Below are 21,397 nucleotides of genomic sequence, written 5' to 3'. Positions count from 1 at the left end.
GGATAGGAGAAAATATCTGCAAACTAAGCATCTGACAAAGGTCTAATATCCAGCATCTATAAGGAACTCAAATCAGCAAGTAAAACATGACTCCATTAGAAAGTGGGCAAACGACACAAACAGACACACGTCTCGAGATTGCAGTGAGCCGAGATCACGCCACAGCACTCTAGCCTGGCAACAGAGCAAGGCTCCGTCTCATTCATAAATAAATAAAATGAAAACAATAATCTTCCTAATGGACAATTAACAGGAATTTTACTTTTTTCATTTATTTGACACGCAAAAAACTTTTTCCCTGCAACTTTTAAGTTCTGGAGTACATGTGCAGGATGTGCAGGTTTGTTACACAGGTAAACATGTGCCATAGTGGTTTGCTGCATAGATCAACCCATCACCTAGGTATTAAACCCAGCATCCATTAGCTATTCTTCCTGATGCTCTCTCTCTCTCCAGGCCCCCTCACCCCCAACAGGCTCCTTGTTGTGTGTTGTTCCCTCCCATGTGTCCATGTGTTCCCATCGTCAAAAAAATTTGTTTAAAGCAGAGGAATGTTGAAGCAAAATCTGAGATTATAAATAATAATTTTAAAAGAAGTAATATTTCAGTCAATAGAAAAGGAAGAGGAAATTAACTTCTACTATACATCTATTATGGTTAAGTACTATGCGAGATATTTCATTTTTGAAATTTATTTTATCCTATGATATCCTGCCAAAGTCGTTGAACCTTATTTTATAAAGAAACTGGGATAAGGGAAATAAAATAACTTGAGTTGTATCTACATAGCTAGTAACAGGAAGTGCCAGAATTAGTTCAGCCGTCTGCCAGCAAATTGACTATGTTCTTTAAGTTTGAATAGAAATAATTTCTGAAGACAAGCAGAGGAATACTGCCAGTGCCATATGATGGAAGCATAAGGGCAGCATTCACATACAAATACTGAGGAGACTGCATAAAGACAGGAATCCTGCTCTCACGGAGACAGACAATTTCTCTCCATGTTAAAGTAGATGGAAATAGGTCTAAAATAGAAAAAAAAATGGGTGCTATGTTGTAAGCTGTGCCAAGATTATGCAAATTAGTGTTATTAATATCATTTTTATTTTAAAAGGGGATACTGAATCAGGAAATCTGTAATATGTTTTATTTGAGAAACATCAATAATGTAAACAGATTTATATGGGATGGAAAATATTTAAGTTCTAGGTTTTTTAAAGATAGAAACTGTTTATAATAACAAAATTAATAAGTATTTATGTTTGGCCATGAAAAAAAGTTCACTGTTCTTATTCTATTACTAGTCCCTCCTAACGGTCCACAGCATCAGTGAAACTCTTAAATCCCAGAGAATAAGCATAAAGTATACTGTCTTAATTTTAAGTTACGATTATGAGATAATAGACTTCTGTCCCAACAATTTGTTTCTAGTAGCACTCTTCGGTCAGTATGTCAAATTATGCCATATGTTTTGTAAGACAAAAGGTGGCTTCTGAATACAAATATTTTTACAATAAAGTGCTACCTTTTTCCAGTAGATGAGAGTCTTACAAATAGTTTGTTGGTGATGGGAACAACTTTCTGGATAAACACCTGTTGATCATCTCGCTCTCCAAAAGGTCCTTGATCAGAAAACAAAAACGTCAGAAAATTAATTAAAGTTTTATTTTTTTTTCATTTTACAAAAGGAACATTAATATTAATACAAGAAAAGAATTTCTTATACGTATCAATATGGTATCACATTTCAGCTCAAAATCAGACATGCAATAAATGTATACAAGTACTTCAACTTGCATTAAAAATTTTTAAAGAAATACACAATTATTTCTAAATTATATTTTATATATAACTAAGGCTGTAAAAGCTAAAAGAAAAAATTTCCTAAGGTGCTACATTAACAGTACTAGCAGGAGACCTGTTAAGATATTTACTCTTTGGGGATGTGCTTAGATTCTTATAACTTAAAAAAGACATATACATTAAGTCATTTCATGTACTGATTTTACTTTTTAGAAGACAACACACAAAATCTTAAAATATAAAGTGAAACTTCATCAGATGGAATGTAATTAGTTGAAGCTTCTGTTAACCACATTTCTTCCTTTAGTATTTCTTCTTTTTAAAGATGTAAATTAAAGAAAAACACACACACAATTTTGTATAAGGTAATCAGTAAACCAAAAGAGAAAAACACAGTATGAAGATTAAAGTACAGTATAAAATGTACTACTGAGTTGCACCCTGAAGCTTTTCAATCTAAAAGGAAAGATTCAATTATTTTCACTTTATTGTATTTGGCAAGACAGATAAATAGCCCATCACATTTTAGAAAGATCCTGAACAACAATGTAAAGAAAAAAAGTTTTATTGTAAATCTTTTTACAATACTTTTTATGAATTGTAAGTTGATATTATTTTAGCTTTAAAGACAATATATCCCAAGTTATGTTACATGAACATACATGTACTTATTAAATGAACCAATGTCATCTTTATTATTAGCTAATACGTATACTGTACTTACTATGTGCCACTGTAAATGATTTCCAAATATATACTCATTTTAATCACCATAATAACCACATAAGGGAGGTACTATTAATTACCATCTCCATTTTACAGATGAGAAAAATAAGGCATCAAGAGATTAGTTAACCAAAGATCTCATAGGTCCTATATGATGGAAGTGGAATTCAAACAAACCTAAGCTGTCTGGCTCTTCAGTATACTATGCAGTTGCTCAATAACTGGAACTTTCTGATCTCTGATTTTATTAAAACGAAATGACAGTCCTCATTCAATAACTCATAAACAAAGTAAAAATAGTGACAATAAATAAAATAACTCAGAATAAAATAACTAGGAATGAGAAGACTATAGAACTGTATCTTCTCTCCCCTTGAACTTCATATTGACATGAGATTGACCCATAACCTATTCTTCATAACTTAATTCTTTGCCCTCTCTTCCCCCACCTCCCATTTATAGTTTCCCTTCCCAACTGGCTCCTTTCCTTGGAATACAAAATATTCCTAGATCTTTCTTAACTTTAATGAGGGAGAAAGTTGGAGGAATAAAAAAAATGACCTTTGATCGCTTCTTGGCCTTTTGGCTAAGATCATATGTAAAAATAGGACCTTTGAACTTCCCTGCCTTCCAACTAGCTCCATTACTTCTTTATTTCATGGTCATCTCCAATATCTATTACCCCATTACCCATTACAATGTAGATTCCACCTTTACCACTCTCCTGAATCTGGACTCTACTCTGTTCCACTAATCTGCGTGTCCATTTATCTCTGAAGATATATGTTTTTTAAATACCACTATAAAGAGGAATGAAAAACCTCCCTGTCCCCTTTATCTTACTGGGTTTTATAATTAATTTACAGGGCTGTTTATAAATCTCTCTTTATTCACAATACACATGCTCTCCCTGAACAATACATCTACTGCTGGGGCTTTCAGGTGCTTCTTACACGCTGAATACTCATAAACGTAACTTCTAGTTAAGGTCTTTCTCCAGGAACCAGGTATATCTTCATACCACAGAATATCCATATGCATCATCACTCAAAACATACAAGTCTGAATTCATCTTTGTTTTCAAAATAAGTTCTTCCTTCTATATTTCTTTATTTAGTAAATAATACTCAGCTACTCCATTTCTCAAGAATCCTTAGGGTCACTTTAGACTCCTTCCTCTCTCATGCTTGCCACATCTAGTCAATGACCACCATGCACTTTGGTTAATAAATTCCTCCTTTCTGGTTTCCTTGCTTCACCCTCTCAAGTCTTCACTGTCAAGTCTTCTTGCATGCTCTTGAAAGATGAATTATATATATCACAAATCTAGTATCATTCCCAAATTCTTCAAAAGGTCCCCATTACTTACAAGATAAAATCTAAATTTCTTAGTTTGATGTATAGATGCCTTCCACAATCTGGCACTGGCCTATTCACTCAGTATGTCTTACTATTCTTACCCACATAGCCTATAATCCAACAATTAATGACCTTCTTGACATTTTCTAAACTTGCCAAGTTCCCTTGGCCTCTACCCTTTTAACTTGCTGTTTTCTCTGCCAGGAATGTTCCAACCTTAGAAACTTCCACACCCAACAAACGTCTATCCTTCATGTATCAGTTCAAACATTAAAACCTCTGTGTGTTCTCTATCTGAATGGCAGCTTCTGTCAACATTAAGTGGGGTATCTACCTCCTAAATTGTCAAGATTAAATGAGAGCATATATTGCAACCTCTAACATAGATGCTGGCACTATCTCCTCTGGGTTCTTTTTGACCTATGCCTTTTAGCAGAGTTGCAAAATACAACTGTTTTATTTTAATTCCCACTGCTCACTACATTGTAAGTTGATGTTCACCGCACTTTTTAAAATTTCTAGTATCTAGAACACAAGTACTCAATAAATATTTGTTGAATAAATGACAATATAAACTTCCAGTGCCTAGAATCATGCAGAGAACTGGGATTATATAACAACTGTTAAAACTGGTAACATTGCATATTTCTCTTTCTAAAAATAATAAGGCTGTGGTAGTAGAATTCTCTTAAGTAGCTTATAAGGACAGTGAGATTCCTTCAAATGGGGCCAGGGGTGGAATGATCTATCTCTATGAAGACTGTATATGTGTATGCACACGTGTGGATGTGTGAGTGCCCATGTGCACATGTATGTATGGTGTATAGAGAGAAAATCTAAACTAAACTTATACACCTTTTGTTGAAATCAGAAAATATCAATGGAGACATGCTACATTGTTTCCTAATGAATATTACGATGTCATCAAAATGACTCTCATTTATAGGAACAGACGTTTTTCTAGCTTCAAATTTTATTTTCAGTAGATTAACAAAAAAAATTTCAAATGTCAAATGTACACAGCTATCATAGTTTAAATAATAAATAAAAGTAGTTAACATGTGAAAATGATATTCTTTAAATGATGAAACAATAAGAGGAAAAATTTGCTCTCCTAACATTTTAATGAAAAATGCTGCAATAAAATAATTTTGTGAATTTATAGAATTTAATCAGAAAAATACACTAAAATTCTGTTTAAGATTTCAAAATTAAAATGGAAAATTTGTATTTAAAACTCATTTTTGTGGTTTTATTAGTTGATATGCTTCTTCTGAACAGCTAATATAGTATCTAAAAATGCCCCCAAATAACCTAACCCACCTATGTCATTTCCAGAGGAATAGCTACCATGACTTTCTGTCTCCTCCAGGGATAGTATCTTGAATGACGCTAAAGGAGTAGAACCTGGCTGAGTAGAGATCATTCCTCTGAATCGTGTTACTGTCCACGTCCGGACATGATTATTATCTGCACAGACTAGCAGAGAAAGAGAACACAAAAGAATACAAAATTACTTTTAAAAACTCATTTTAGCTTTTTTCACTATCATCTACATTAAACAGATCAGAGTATAAGTGGCAAATGACATATTTATCTTAAAACTACACTTGATTTGTAACTACTTAACAAAAGTGAGAAAACTGAATATGTTTTACCTTGCTGCAAAATATAAGGTACGTCAAGTAAACCTACAGATCCTCGTAAAAATAGCTTATAGGTTATAAATGTAGTAAAGATTAAAAATAATGTGTAAGAAAAAAAGATGCAGAATATTATCCTGTTCTGTGGCTAAACTACATAGTAAACAGTTTCCTAGTTTATTTTTCCTAACTATAGAAACTGTTTCTGCTTATGCTACTCAACTATTAACCTAGATCAGAACTTACCGAAAAATTATTGGCACAAACGACATTTGTCAAACATCTTGAGCAATCAGCTATTTATTGCCCACTCATAGTTACATTAAGGAAAATTAAGATTCTGTACTGAAGCTGAGCATTATTTTTATATAAAGTCTGTATTTAAAAAACATACTCCAATTAGTTTTATTTTGTGAATAGAATATTAACTGAGCATATACTGAAATGTCTCCTCGTCTAGCTCTACTTTTTTTTGTCTGAGTACATATTCTAATTGAAAATATACACCATAAAATGTATCACTAATGCAAAAACTACTTTTTTTGGCATGCTTTAATAAAAAATATACTAATTTTGCCATTTACGATTTTAGAAAATCTGTTATTATAAGGAATGAACTATGAACTCATCAGTAAATATTAGGAAAGTATCTAAAATTTCTTATATACACACATACATAATGTTTACTACTGGGTAAAAATGTGTTACATATTCTACAGTTACACATATTTTAAACAAAACTTTAGAAAGAAATTTAATTTTGGCAAACAGCAATAAGTAACATCTGTGTACTTTCTATTCTTATATAACAAAATTCTCAATTATTAGGTTGTCAGTTTTCTGGTGAAAAGGGGACATTTTGTTCTAGGCTATTTAGTTTCATGGGAAATCATTTCCTGATTTCACTACTAAGCTTACAAGATGCAGAAAAATAATTTAAATATTTTTAGTTGATTCAATTGGACGATTACGTCAATTTTGCTAATATTAGACATTATCTAAAGTTTTTCTTTAAGGGATTAAAATGCACTATAGGGAAAACAATGTCATTACATATGTGTTAATATCCACCAGGTGGCAGAATAACGTAACTGAGTATACACAAAATACTCCAGATTTTTTGTTAAAAAGGATATTTCTCTTGACAAACTTACAAAAGTTTCAAACCTACATGAAATATCTGATGTTAAAATACAAGTTTTACAAAGTAGTTCCTTGGTCTCACATCCTACAATAACATTATAACCACCAAAATAATAGCAATTATTACAGAGTATCTCTATACATTATCATCTAAACATCACAATAACCCTTCAAAACGACCTATTTTCTCAGAGAACTGAGTTGCCTTATTTCATAACATTTATTCAGCATCTTTTATGTGTCAGAATTATGCTAAGTGCTGAGAACACAACAAAGTTTCTGCTACTGGAGAATTTTCTAGAAGAGATAGAGATAATAAACAAGCAAATAAATGATTAAGTGATAAAGCTATGAAGAAAACAAAGCAAGGTACCGTTAGAGAAAGTTATTGCTGGACAGAGGTTTGGCTAATTTAATTTAAAGCAGGTGGCCAAGGAGTCCTCATTGAGAAGGGCTTTGAAACGGCACCAGAATGACAAGAATGCAGCCAAACAAATACCTATGGGCAAACCATTTCAAATAAAAAGAACAAACGCAAAAGTTCGAAGGCATTTTTAAGAAATAGGAAAGCCAACAGGTTAGAGTGTTATCAGCAATGAGAAAAGTGACATGGGAGTTGGGAAGAAATTTTAAAGGTAAGTAGAATCTAGAACAAGAAAAGCCATATAGGCTATGGTAGAAATTTAAATTTATTCTAAACACAATTAGAAGCCATCAGGAATCAAACTTGGTTTGCATTTCTAAAAGATGCTTCTGGCTGCTGTGTGGAACACGTACCATAGAGAGGGAAAAGTTGAGAAGTTACTACAGTCATCTAGGGGAGAAAGGAAGACGACGTGAGACACTAGACTGACAGCAATGAAAAGTGACTGGATATGTGACATAACGTGGCAGCAAAACCAACAGGACTTACTGATGAATTGTACTATGTGGGAGGTGAAAGAAAGGGAGAAATCAAGGGTGATTCCTAGATTTTCAGCTTGAGTAGATAAGTAGATGGTGATACTGTATACTAAGATGGCTTTTGAGGGAGAAATCATTAAGTTCTATTTTGTCCAACTTAAATTTGAGATGCCTATTAAACATACAACCAGAGATCCAGACACTAGATATACAGATTTGGAACTCTTTGGATGGTCACAGGTGGAGGAAAGTTTGGGAGCCACTGACATATAATTACTATTCAAATAACCGGGAAAGTGCAGATAAAAGAACAGAGAGTCTAGGAAAGAGCTCAAGGGCAATCCAACACTCAGCAATTGGGCAAAAGAGGAGGAACCAGCAAGAGTTAGAAACTCCTCAGTGGGGCAGGGGAGTAATGTTTTATGAAAAGCTAACAGAGACTGTTTTAGCAAGGCATACTTATACTACAAACAATTACACATTCAATAAAAGCATAATCATTCAGCTATGCACTGAATTTCAGCTCCACATGGTGTTTAATTAGATTGAGAAACTTTCACCACATCTTTCACAAAAGATGCATTATCTTCTAGCCAGCCATCACAAAAACAAATCTGATACATGAAAACCACGTTTGTAAAAATTTTAATTTGGGCAAGAACTGCTCTACAAAAGGAGTTAACGTAAGACTCCTCTAGAAAGCAAGCTTTACTGACATACCCAACTCACAATGCAATTTTCACAAAGCCTTTTAGAAATCATCTTCCATACACAATGAATTTCTTCAATAGAATTTTACTTTGTAATCAGAAAGTACTATTCGTTAAACTGGAAAATTAGTATTTAATTTTTTATGCATCCAATTAGTATTTAATTAAAAATTTTATATGATTATGAAGAACTACAAACCCACGAAAAGGTTATTTTCTTCAAATAATCTCTACAATTGTAATTTTTATTATTTTTGAGATGACAAAATATCAAAATACACATTTAAATCTACAGTTTTAGCATTACACCATAATATAATCAACCCAATTTATATTAAAAGTAAAACTTGAAAAATTTAATAAAAATTCCTCTTAGCAGGGTCATAATAAATATTTTGCAATAAGATATGCCAAGAGAGCAAAAAAAAAAAAAAAAAAATCACATCTCCTAAATTTATGTATATTAAAACCAGGTAAAATAAAAAACATCTTTATTTTGTTTTCCTCTTTTTTGGTAGAGATGGGGTTTCACCATGTTGCCCAGGTTAGTCTTCAACTCCTGGGCTAAACCAATCCACCTGCCTTGGCCTCCCAAACTGTTAGGATTTACAGGCATGAGCCACCATGACCAGTTCAAAGAAATCTTTAAAAGACAATCATAATTTCTTCAGTTATTAAACTTTTCTAGTACTTCTTTTAGTATATTTTTCTCACATAAACACTGCGTTTTCATTCTTTTAATGGAAATAACACACAGAGCGAAGTTCCTTACCAGTACTAATGAAATCATTTTACCTGATACAAGATGCTTCTCTGATAGCATGATTTTTGTTACAGGACTTCGGTGAACTGTGAAAGTCTGAAAAAGCTGAGGACCTGACCCAACTGTCTCTGGGTGTTGTACAATCACTCGTACTGCTCCAGAGCTCGTACCATAGGCGATCTCAATCCAGTTACCACTGACACCTATATAAAGTCAAGAGTTGACAGGTGATATATTATGGAACAATAATAAAAAAGCTACCCTTGCAAAGCTTCCCTATGATAAAATAGGCAGAGCTGGATTCACTGTTTATATCAGCCCCAAATCTAGTTCAGTAAAAAAAAAAATCTTAAGACTTCTCCGGTCATCTTAAAATCATTATTTCCTTGATAAATCTTTTCCTAACCTTCACTCCAAGACGTAACTATTCACCTCCTGCCTTGCACTATTAGGTTCTATCACAGTAATTATAACACACTAATTCTGTACTTATTTCTATGTCTAGCTACTTCTATTCCTTATTGACAAAGACTGAATCATAATCATCTTTTTATCTGTCACCTTACAGAGTGCCTGAGACACCGTAGGTACTCAACATAGTTTAAAGAATTCATAAATCTGCCATGCCAAGAACACTACTGAAACAGCATAGTATTCCAAAAGCAATATTCCTTATTATGTCTAGCCTAGAATTACCATCTGCTTTACTTAAACTACAATAGCAAATCATTCTCAAATAATCAAGCATTATATATACTATTTAAGTTTCAAAACACTGTGCTAGGGAATAAACATACCCATTACATTGCTTACATCATACTTACAATATGTTGTTCCTTCTAATCATCTAAGGTTCAGTTGTGTCTTTTTTTTTTCCCTTTTTTTAAAAAAGTGCCCAGACCCCATTGCAAATTTAGATAGAAAAAAATTCAGTGACCTATATTCTTAAAAGCTTCACGGATAGAGAATGTCTTAGCTTTACTAGCTGTTCTAGTTTTACTAACTGATTCATTTGAAAATACTTGAATGAAAGGAAAAAAAGCATGTCATGAAAAACACTTCCTAGAACCAGAAAGATGACTCCATTTTTCATGCCTTAAAATCTCCCTGCCACTACAAAAGAAGTGCTTTGATTTGTAAAACTTTCCCAGTTTTATGCCTGCCTTTTAACTAGATTAAAAAAAAAATCCACAGCTCATTCTAGAGCAGGGGTTGTTACACTTTCTGTAAGGGGCCAAGTAGTAAACATTTTAAACTCTGCATGCCACACTGTCTCTGTCACAACCTCTCAATTCTGTCACTGTGGCATAAAAGCAGCCAAAGACAGCTGGTCTCAAAAAGAGCCAGCTTGGCTAGAAATCCATGGTTTACTGAACCCTATTTCTAGAGTAATACAATTTAAGTCCTACTATGGTTTCAGTCAAATTCATAGGTATACTCTTGAATATTTCTTTCATACTAACAATTATGGTTTCTTTTAATAACTTAAATAAAATGGTGACTTATATAAGTAGCATATCCAAACCTATTAGTATTACTGAATACATATTGTTTCTTAGAACTCCTTTCATTACAGATAAATTTTAAATTTCCCATTTGTGGTTGTCTTTTACTCTAGAATACAAAAATTCTTACTACTTTACAGAACTAGTCTGTTACTTTTATTGCAATGGCCTCTAAAATGCACTGAAAGCTATAAAATGCCTTTTTTCTACAGCTTAAATTTTTTAATTTCCAACAAAATAAGCTTAGTTTCCAGTACCAGTCTAAGAACTTTTTATTTTTTAAAAAGCTCCTAATTTTGAAGTGAAAAATTAGTCATTTTAATAGGAAGACAAATGTGCAGAATTTCTTTTTTTAATTTCAGCTAATATTATAATAATATGGCTCAACAAATGCAATTCAGCAGAAGGGAAGTTCTAATTTTCCACCTCAAATTATGTTTGTTTACTGGTCATGTTTGACCTCAGTATAAAACTGAATACAAATTTTAGACTTAGTAGAGATGAAATCCTTAGCACTGCAGTTCTCAAAAAGAAAGAAATCAGTTTAATTTGACCTAGTCACATAATAAACTAATGAATAAAAAGATAAAAAGTCAAGAATGTATATAATTGGTCATGTACTAACTTGTTTTGGGTGTGAGGTAAACACTCAGAGCAGTGATAGCATCATTTGAAGGATCATGATACAGTTCAGTTACAAGAAGATCATTATCTTTCATTCGCAAGGGGAACTTCTGCATATCTAAAACATAAAAATGTTAAACAGCATTAAAATAAATAGCATATCTATTTAAAACTGAAAGGTAATGTTTTCTTGTTCTCATTTAAAAAATTACATTAAGCAGGAGCATTTTAAGTGACTGTACACTTACCTATGTAATATATTGATCCATTGTTACATCCCAGCAGAAGGAATGATCCAGCAGTGTCATAACTAGTTATAGGAACAACATCTTGAACCTGATGTAGTAAGAGAATTGTCAGATGTTAGATAGTAATTATAATTTCTATTTTCTGGTCAATTTCCTCAAAACTTTGATTCTTCTGGTAAAGAGGCAACCAACATCCAATTTTAATAGGGCTTAGGAAATAAACTTTCCTTAGGTGCATGCATGCATACACATATACAAAAACATGCTATAGAGGAGAACCATCAATATACTTCCTTCAAAATATTTTTTTTTAATTGTATTTCCCACAGCAGTACTTTCCTTTCTCAATTTCAATGGGTTGTCTCCTCTTTTTCTGCATATGATCACTAGATCGCAGCCCACTGGAACTGGAAGGCCAAGTCTGACCATGTCCCTCTCTTTTCCCTTTCTCATAGAAGAGATGAAATGACCTGTCCAAAGTCACACAGTAAGCAAGTGATAGAATCAGAACTAGTAAACAAAGCAACTGATTTCCAGAAAGTACTTGCTCCCTTGATAATTTATTATTTCTCTTAAAAGGTGGTATTCTCTATTTTTCATTCTCCTTGCTAAAGATTACTTGTTTTCTAGGAAATGGCACGGCAAACAAAGTCTCTTTTGTATTTATTTTTTTAAAGTATAGGAATAAAAAAACAGTTTTTCCAGGAAAATCAATCTAGTTTACAAATTAATACCTTCCCATATGTGTGCTAAAAGAAACAGCAAAGGGCTTGAGTTTTACCACAAAACAAAACAAAAAACAAACAAACAAAAACCATAAAAAGTGTGGGTGCCGTGGCTCATGCCTGTAATCCCAGCACTTTGGGAGGCTGAGGCAGGCGGATCACCAGAGGTCAGGAGTTCGAAATCAGCCTAGCTAACACGGTGAAACCCTGTCTCTACTAAATATACAAAATTAGCTGGGCGTAGTGGTGCATGCCGGTAATCCCAGCTTCCCAGCTACTCGGGAGGCTGAGGCAGGAGAATCGCTCAAACCTGGGAGGCAGAGGTTGCGGTGAGCCGGGATCGTATCGTGCCAATGCACTCCAGCCTGGGCAACAGAGTGAGACTTGGTCTCCAAAAAAAAAAGTGTTTGCTAGGATAGTTGCAATACTATTTTAGTAGAGTGATATTCTACTATTCATCAAAATGAATCTTCCCTGTTTACAGCCAGGCCAGACATGCCCGTTAAGCTTCTTCACAGATGACATTTAAATGAATTATTAAGACACCAAGTTTTGCATACAAGTCTAAAAGATTTCCAATAATTTAAAAGTTAAAAATGTTAAGGGACTTTTACTTTTCATATACTATATCTGGCTTTCACTTGAAAAGTTAAAATCTAAACAATATCTGCTTAACATTTAAGTACTTTTTATGCACCACATATTATCCAAGAGAACAAACACTGAACTAGAGACAAGGGATGTGAGGTATCTCCTTGCTCTCTAGGAACTGGTAAACTTGTAAGAAAGAAAAATAACAGACAATTATGGTGTGACAGGCACTAGAATAGACTACAATACAATCACAGGAGAGAGGGGAAGAATTGCCATCTCAATGCTGGTTGGTGAAGAGCAAAGATCAAGGAAGGTTCACAGAGGAAGTGAAGCTTGAAGACTGAAGTCAACTATGAGTTAGGTAGGGCAAGGGGAAAGAGAATATCTGAAGAGTCTGAAGAGCAAGTAAAGCACAGAATCTAGGTTCATTCTAATTAAAAACAGAAATAACTAAAACTTGGAAATAATCATTCTTCTAAGCTCTTCCTGTATATAACCCTAATTTCTGTACCCTCTCAATGTCATGCAGTTATGAGTTACACTAGAAATATCTTAAAGAACTCAATCGTCATGCCCTTTCCTGAGGTCAGGCTTTTAATTAAAGCCAATGCCAAAACATTTTATACCAGGAAAACACTGAGTGCTTTTCAGTGATATCAGTAAAGATGTCTAAAGGATGGAGGGGAGACTGCTTTACACACCACTAACCAATTTTCTTACTTAAGTTAGCTAAATCATTTTAGCTCTAGCACTAAAGGAAAGGGCTTCAACTCCTACCCCAGATTCTTCATGGCAGGAAAATGGGGACAGACAAGGCCATGAGATTCTTTTCCCTCTGGATACATTTTTTTTTTTTTTTTTCAATGAAAGAGCAGCAAGAGCCTAGCGCTTCCCAAGGCACAAAGGCAAACATATTTACCATTTATTCTCTGGGAGGATGGGCTCTAGGATTAAAGCCTTGCTACTTCTTTTCCTGTAACCTTTAATCATGATCTGCTTTTCTTTCCATATCTACCCCTCAATACAGGGAAAACTGAGAAAGCAGAGGGTAAGCAGAGTTACAGTGAGTTACAACTGCTGAGTTCTCTCCCAGCACAAGCAAGGAAGCAGCCACTGTGTGGCCTCCTCTTCTTCGTCCTAACAACTTCATGGCAAGAATCCAAGAAACCATACTGATTAGTATGCATGGTTCAGTCATGTGGTCACAAATATAAAATGGAAGTGGATTTTTCTCTTATAAGGTAGCACACAGTGATTACCACTAATTTCTACATGTAAATTTAAATTTACAGTTTTAAAATACCAGTCTATCTTCCCATATAAGGCCCCTAGAATCTTTTAACTACAATCTCTATACCTGTAAACTTACCATTATTTTTTACAGGATGTTTTAACCTTCGTCCATTACTTTTTAAATAATCACTTATCTAAATTTACCATCGTATTTACCAACATCTTTCCTAATCACTGCTTAATGCATTCCATTTCTTCCCCTTCAAATATAACCTTCTTCTCAAAAGGCATTTTTCTTTAGTAGTCCTTTCAAAAATTCTCTCTGAAAAAAAAAACCCTTCTCATTCAGGTTTGAATGATAGTTTTGCGTGTATGAAAACCTAGTTTGAAAGTTACTTTCTCTACCATTTGGAGAATGCCTGTTGTCGTCTTCTGGTGTCTACTACTGGTGATGAGAAATCTGATCAAAGTCTAATTACAGGCAAACTGTCACTATTCTGTGAATACTTTTTATCATAATTTATCTTTTATTATAGCACATTTAAACATTTAGGCTTGAGCCGGGCGCGGTGGCTCACGCCTGTAATCCCAGCACTTTGGGAGGCTGAGGTGGGTGGATCACGCGGTCAGGAGATCGAGACCACGGTGAAACCCCGTCTCTACTAAAAAAAAAATACAAAAAAATTAGCCGGGCGTGGTGGCGGGCGCCTGTAGTCCCAGCTACTCGGAGAGGCTGAGGCAGGAGAATGGCGTGAACCCGGGAGGCGGAACTTGCAGTGAGCCGAGATTGCGCCACTGCACTCCAGCCTGGGTGACAGAGCAAGACTCTGTCTCAAAAACAAAACAAAACAAAATAAAACAAAACAAAAAAAACATTTAGGCTGCCAAGACTTGGTACATTTCTTTAATCAATAAATTCATGTCCTTTTTCATTTCTCCTAAATGTTAGCAGATGTTATCTTTTCCAATATGGGTCTAGTCTGTTCCTATCTAAAATGCTTTCTCACTTTTTCCTTCTTTTTCATATTTTCTATCTCACTCTCTTGGCTCAACTGGAAATGATTTTCTCAGATGTGTCTGTCAATTTACTAATTTTCTTCTAGCTGTGCTTCTATTTAACCATTAAATAAATTTAAAAATTTTTTTCAATGACCTTTTAATTTTCAGTATTTTATTTCCCTCCATTTTCTGATTTGTCCTATTCCTTCAATACAGCAGCTTTCTAATTGTTCCATTTTTTCCAATTTGGGGATTGCAAATTTTTTTATGTTTGATGAGTTTTCATTATTTGTTTCCATGTGAAGTTTATAAGTTTTGGGAGGTTATTTTAGTAGAAATTACTCCTTCTACAGGATTCTTGTGTGCTCTCTTTTGAGAAAGTGTTCTAACTGGTGTCATATCTGTATCTAGAAATGTAAATGGTCCTAGATCGGTTTCTCAAATTGGAGTTCTCATAGCACAAAGACAAGTCTTTGTGCTTCAATTCACTCCTAATTTGAATATGTTGGCTTCAATTTCTAGTGGTTTCCTCTTGCATCTCCTTTTCCATTCCAAGACACCAAACACACATCAAACTTTCTTGTTCCAAGATTATTGGGCAAACTTTTCCCAGTCTTCTCAGGGATTGAGAAACTTAAAACTTCAGATTTTTGTAGGATGCTCAATTTCTACTGTCCCATGAAATCATGCCTCCTGCTTTTGCTAAAATCCCAGATCCCAGAGCCTTTACTTTGGTATGTGGTATGCAAGTGTGTATAAACAAACTAGTCAATTAACATAATTTAATACTTAGTATAAACAATATACATTGTTTCAATATTTGTATCTAGTATTTCTATATATAAATTTAGAATGTCTAAATCTAAGTAAGAATCTCATATTTCTTAGTATAAATTCTGTAAGTAAGCAAACAGACCAGTTAAGACAGCAGTCAAGACATAATACTGAAAAGTCAACCCTCTCTCTCCCCAACAAAAAGTGGGCCTAGGATTCCTAGGATGCCTGCCTTATTCCTATTCCTCATATGCAGAGGTCTGTAAACCTGTCACATACACAAAAAGTTTGCTTCTAACATCAGTGCTACAGGTGCCTCACAACAGGAAAGGAGAAGCTAAATCAAACAAGTCTCCCAAATTCTTGTCCAGCCTAGCCCATCAGACCACAGAAATTCACTTTGAATTCTTGTTCCCAGAACCAATATTTCCTCCCCAAACTCAGCCTCCACTGTGTACTTAGCGGCTAGGCTATCACTCATATGGTACTATGGCTGAAGATCTCTATTTCTCAGAATACACACAGAGTTGTCTGATTCTTTAGGAAGTAAAGTACATAATGCCTTTCTAGAGCTAACTTCCAAAGCTGTCTGCTTTGACATGAGAATGAAACATGTATAATCTATGTTTCCAATATAAATCTAAATTTAAAATATCAACTTGGGAAATAGTGCCTAAAAATTGCTATTAGGCTATGTAACAGCCTAGGCTACCTATTTGACAATACCAATTAATTCCTTATTAATCTTCTTTTGTAACATAATTCTATGTGTGTGGGCGAGGGGGTGGAATTAAACAAAAAAAGGAAACAAGAAACTGAAACATTTCTTTAATTTTTTTTTTTTTTTTTTTACTTTTCTTACCCAAATCAGAGTCAACGCTCTTATAACATTTTCATTAATATTTTATTGAAACTGTCCTGATGATTTTGCAAAAAACTTTTAAGATTACATACAAACCTGGTTCATTTGACTCAAATACTTAAAATCTACCTTGATTATGTAACTGAAGAACTACATGGGATCCCAGGTCTACTGCAAATGTATGATTAATCTCTGCAGTACTTGATAATATTCTTCAATGTCTTTCTCTTTACTCCTTCCTTACCCTTCTGTCACAGAGAAAGAAATGTCTCTACTCCCTGTTAGGTCAACCTTTCTATCTGTGCTGTAGATCCCATATACACTCTTGACTTTTATGGGACCGGAAATAATCTCCATTCTTTCAGTCTTCAGGTCCTTCTGGCAACTCTCCTCTCTAGCTACAAGTGTGCTCAAGCCTGTCCTAACCTAGAGGAAAAATAAAGCACCAATTATCTTTTTTTTCAAACCAGCCTTGATCCTTAAGCTATCACTTGGATTCTCTGCTTTCCTTCACCACCAAACTTCTTGAAAGCTGTTTGAATTTGCTGTCTCTTTTATCTTTGACTTCCTCATTTCCTGCAACCTAGCTTTCTTCCACCAACACCTAACTAATATATATTTGCAAATGGTATCTACTGCCAAAATTAATGTCATTTCTCCATCATACAATGTGTCCCTTTGGCTCTTGGTTGTCTATCCTGTCCCCTTAAATGCTAATGTTCCCCCAGAGTTCTAATTTTGACTTTTCTTTCTTTCTATATACCCACTCAATGGAAAATCTTATCAATTTTTTATCACATAAATATTATGGACTCCAAATATTTCTCACCCTTTCTTCTTTCCTAAATTCCAAAGGAGTACTTCCAACTATATACTTAACATCTACACTTGAACAATCGTATGAATCTCAAAGTAAACATATTAATCAATCTAATCATTCTTCACCCTACCCACCAGCCAATCTGCTTCTCTTCCTATGTTTCCTATCAATTCAAAATACTACTAGCTACTGGATTATCAAACTAGAAACTCAAAATTAGAAATACATTTCTCTTCCTTTAATTTCTCACATTAATCAGACAGCAGACCTGTCATTTTAGGAAGGTCTATGAAATATTCTTCAAATGTACTCATCTTTGCCACCTCGACCACCCCTGCTATTAGTTGAGGTGCTCTGCTTCTTGATTGCTGGATTGCTGTAGTAGATTCCCTCCTGACCTCCAGTCCGCTTTTCATTTTAGCAACCGCTGTTATCTTTCTAAACCATGGATCTGATTATGTCACTCCCTGCTTAAAGTCCTTAATTTTTCCCCTTTCCTTTAAGAATCAGGTATTAACCTTTTTAAAGTCTTATCTCTTTCTTATTCCTCTCAAGTACTTGAGAGTATTTAGCACGCTATCATCTCTGAACAGATTATGGGTTTTCACACAGATCTGTGCTCTTATTCTGGAAATAAAATTTGCCTGGACTACCATGCTCAAGGCATAGAACTTCGAACATTTAAAATAAATGGAGAAATGCCAAACCACAGTTTAAAAAACTCACTTATTTTCCAAAGTAACTTAAACTCTTGAAACTATGCTCAAATATGCATCTAGCAAAAAAATTTACCACTACATTTATTCAGTATTTGTAAAACCAGAAACCGTATTAATTCTACAAGGAAAAAAAAAATACACAATCAGCATACGTTTCAGAAATATTTTCACTTCTGTAATATGCTTTAGTTAAAACTAACCTGCCAGTGCTGAGTGACAGCATTCCACACTCCCACTTTCCCTGTATGACTCGTGGCCACCAACTGGTTACCAATAAAGAAGAGAGCATCTACAGGAACACCCAGGCTGAACACTCCTTAAATGACAATAAAAAATAAAAAGGTTAATCAGTCACCATTTTTAGAATTAATCAAAACCTGGATTAAAAACATCTTAAAGGTGACTAATTTAATATTCTCATTACTACAAACTATGTGCTATACGTGTTGGGGACCAGAAATAAGAAACTCACAATCTCTTAAGCAGCTTATAGAGCTGCTAAAGCAAGGAAGAGTCTGCTCCAAGCCATCTCATACTCCTGTAACACCTTATCCTGAAGCTTGTCCAGCTTCCTAACCTCAGCTGATCATCAAAATAACCTGATTGATAGATTTAAAATAAACAAAACGAAACAAAAAGGATCCTGGGATCCATGCCAGACTCACTAAATCAGAAAACCCACTGTAATGTTACAAAATCCATAGGTGAGTTAGATGCAGCTTGCTCATGGACCCGATATGTGGGGATCTGAACACACAGACTTGGCAGCCTTAATTATCTAGAATGTGTCTAAATTCTGGAAATAAGCAAAAAAGGAGAAAAAAGCAGCAAAAAGTCACATGATACTAAAAACAAACATTTGGGCCTTTTACTCAGAGCTTATTTTTAAACCCCATGTTTTCCAGCACTGCAATCTTGATTTAATTAATTCAAAAGACACTACATCAGGCTTTAGGATTAAAAAACACGGGAAGACAAGATGTTACTAAGAACATACACTTTAGTAGAGAAAAAACTGCAACCAATTATAATTTGATACAACAATAACAGAAGGATGCACAGGGTATAATAGTAATCTATGGGGTAAAAAGGGTATGTAAAGCGGGTTGAAAATATATCTTAGAAAAGAAGCCATCTGAGTTGGAGTTTTTAAAGGTTAATAGGAGTCCATCAAATTGGGAGACTGAATATGGGCAAGCTCAGGGAATCAGAGCAAACAGAAGAGTTAAGTGTAGGTGAGAGAGGTTGTAAGAAGCACATATCACACATCAATAGCAAAAGACCCAGCAATGCCTAAGCAGAGAATTCTAGGCTCACCTTGGTGCAGCATATTGGCCTTATACACTCGTCTCTCTTTAGCAGAGTACTGCACTAGGAGTCAGGAGAACCAGGGTTGGGATCCTGGCTCTCATAGTACCTTTGTTTGCCACTTTTTTGGTTCTTATCTCAACTATGAAATAGGATCTAAGCTAAATGTTTGAATGATCACTTGAGCTTAAAAATCGGCCAGGCACGATGGCTCATGCCTGCAATCCCAGCACTTTGGGAGGCCAGGGCGGGTGGCTCACTTGAGGTCAGGAGTTCAAGACCAGCCTTGGCAACACACTGAAACCCCATCTCTACTAAAAACACAAAAATTAGCTGGGTATGGTAGCACACGCCTGTAATCCCAGCTACTGGGGAGGCTGTGGCAGGAGAATTGCTTGCACCCAGACACCCAGAGGCGGAGGTTACAGTGAGCCGAGACCACACTACTGCACTCCAGCCTAGGTGGCAGAGCAAGACACTGTCTCAAAAAAAAAAAAAAAAAAAAAAAGGTTGTATCCAATTCTAGCACTTAAATAGCATTATCTTAATTATTTGAAAAACACTTTATGGGAAATATATTTTTATCTAATAATGCTGGGAAATAAGTCTCACCTCTAAAATACTGTTTTATATAGATCTTTGGCTGCTTCAAGTATCAGTTTATTTATGTTTAAAAAGTACCTGTGCCAATACAAACAACTTTGTCAGCATTTAGCTGAGAAAAAAATGCATGAAACCTTGAAGAACTCATGGGAAAAACAAAGCAACTAAATGCAATTATAACATGCTTTAAAAGCATAAACCAGAAAGATTACTGATTTCTTTTAAATCTTATACTGGTGCTAGGTATTCTCTTTTTGTTCAGAACTGTACTATACACCAGACCAGTGACAAACAACACCTTGAAAACTTTTAATCAGTCTTGTAAAAGCAAGGCATCTAGCAAGAAGATGATAAATGACAAAAAGAAACCAAAACAAAAAACCTGCTAAGTATTGCTAAAAGTATCTTCTATATAAACATTTTAATTATATGTATAAAATCCATAGTTATACAAGCATGCACATGAAACACATTATCTCAGCCCAAAAAACTAGAACAAAATAAAGTACAACACACACACGCGAAGCTAAGTTCTTTGCCCAGAACTGATTAAGAAATGAACCTGTCACTTCAAAGCATAAAGTCATTATTTTATGTTGTATACAATTTTAGGGATTCTACATAATAGTACTTTAATGATGATAACAAACAATGTGAACATGTCTTTTTAGAACATGTGAAGCCAACTATATTCAGTATTATGGGCTATGTGAAAGGCAGAAATGAAAACAGGAAAACCAACTAACACTGATTACTCCAGAGAAGGATGAGGTTCTAGGAAATTAAGAAAGGCACTCTAAATGGTCTCACGAAATTTAAAGTGTCACTCCTGCTTCGGCTCAACAATCCTGAGCACCAGCGACAGGGAAGACAACAGTAGAAGTAATGACCAGTTCCTGTCTTAAGGGGCCCTCTTGGTAAAATATTGCTTATAGCAGCAACCCAGTAACTCTGTCTTATCTAAGTTATAATGAAGGGAGTTCAGCCTCTGGGAGAGCTTTATCATGGATATACCAGCCCTAACAATTTTCTTTGGATAGTGTTGTCATGTTCTGAAGAGTATTTGTTAACAACAAATGGCTTCTTTTACAGGGCATGAACAAATTACTATTGTACCAGCTCATAACATAGCTACCTATCACATTAGCCTTTGAACACCAAGCAAGTAATAAAATTTCCTTCACTTATTGGTATGTTACAAGTAGCTACTTGAAAAAGGAAAAAGAAATCACAACTGGTTTACCTTCTGTTTAATTACCAGTGTATTATAATTTCAAAATTTTTTATGTTAAATTTTTTTTCTTAAAGTTGTTTGGGAGGACTTAAGCTGTTG

At 34.6% G+C, this 21,397-nt stretch overlaps 1 protein-coding gene across 2 annotated transcripts in view; it reads right to left on the bottom strand.

Moving 5' to 3' along the window:
• KCTD3 (potassium channel tetramerization domain containing 3) overlaps window positions 1–21,397 on the bottom strand; it is a 58,082-nt gene that overhangs the window by 8,332 nt on the left and 28,353 nt on the right. For both annotated transcript variants that reach the window (XM_055233798.2, XM_055233797.2), the window contains exons 10-15: window positions 18,354–18,469; window positions 11,428–11,515; window positions 11,181–11,297; window positions 9,083–9,253; window positions 5,212–5,367; window positions 1,526–1,622 (exon numbers count right to left, since the gene is read on the bottom strand). In XM_055233798.2, the coding sequence (XP_055089773.1) occupies window positions 1,526–1,622; window positions 5,212–5,367; window positions 9,083–9,253; window positions 11,181–11,297; window positions 11,428–11,515; window positions 18,354–18,469 (745 nt within the window). The remainder of the gene's footprint in view (window positions 1–1,525; window positions 1,623–5,211; window positions 5,368–9,082; window positions 9,254–11,180; window positions 11,298–11,427; window positions 11,516–18,353; window positions 18,470–21,397) is intronic.

This window comes from Symphalangus syndactylus, chromosome 19, assembly GCF_028878055.3.
Source record: "Symphalangus syndactylus isolate Jambi chromosome 19, NHGRI_mSymSyn1-v2.1_pri, whole genome shotgun sequence".
Lineage (NCBI taxonomy): Eukaryota > Metazoa > Chordata > Mammalia > Primates > Hylobatidae > Symphalangus > Symphalangus syndactylus.
Note: the sequence above shows the minus strand (reverse complement) of the source record. Positions and strands in the feature narration are given on the sequence as shown.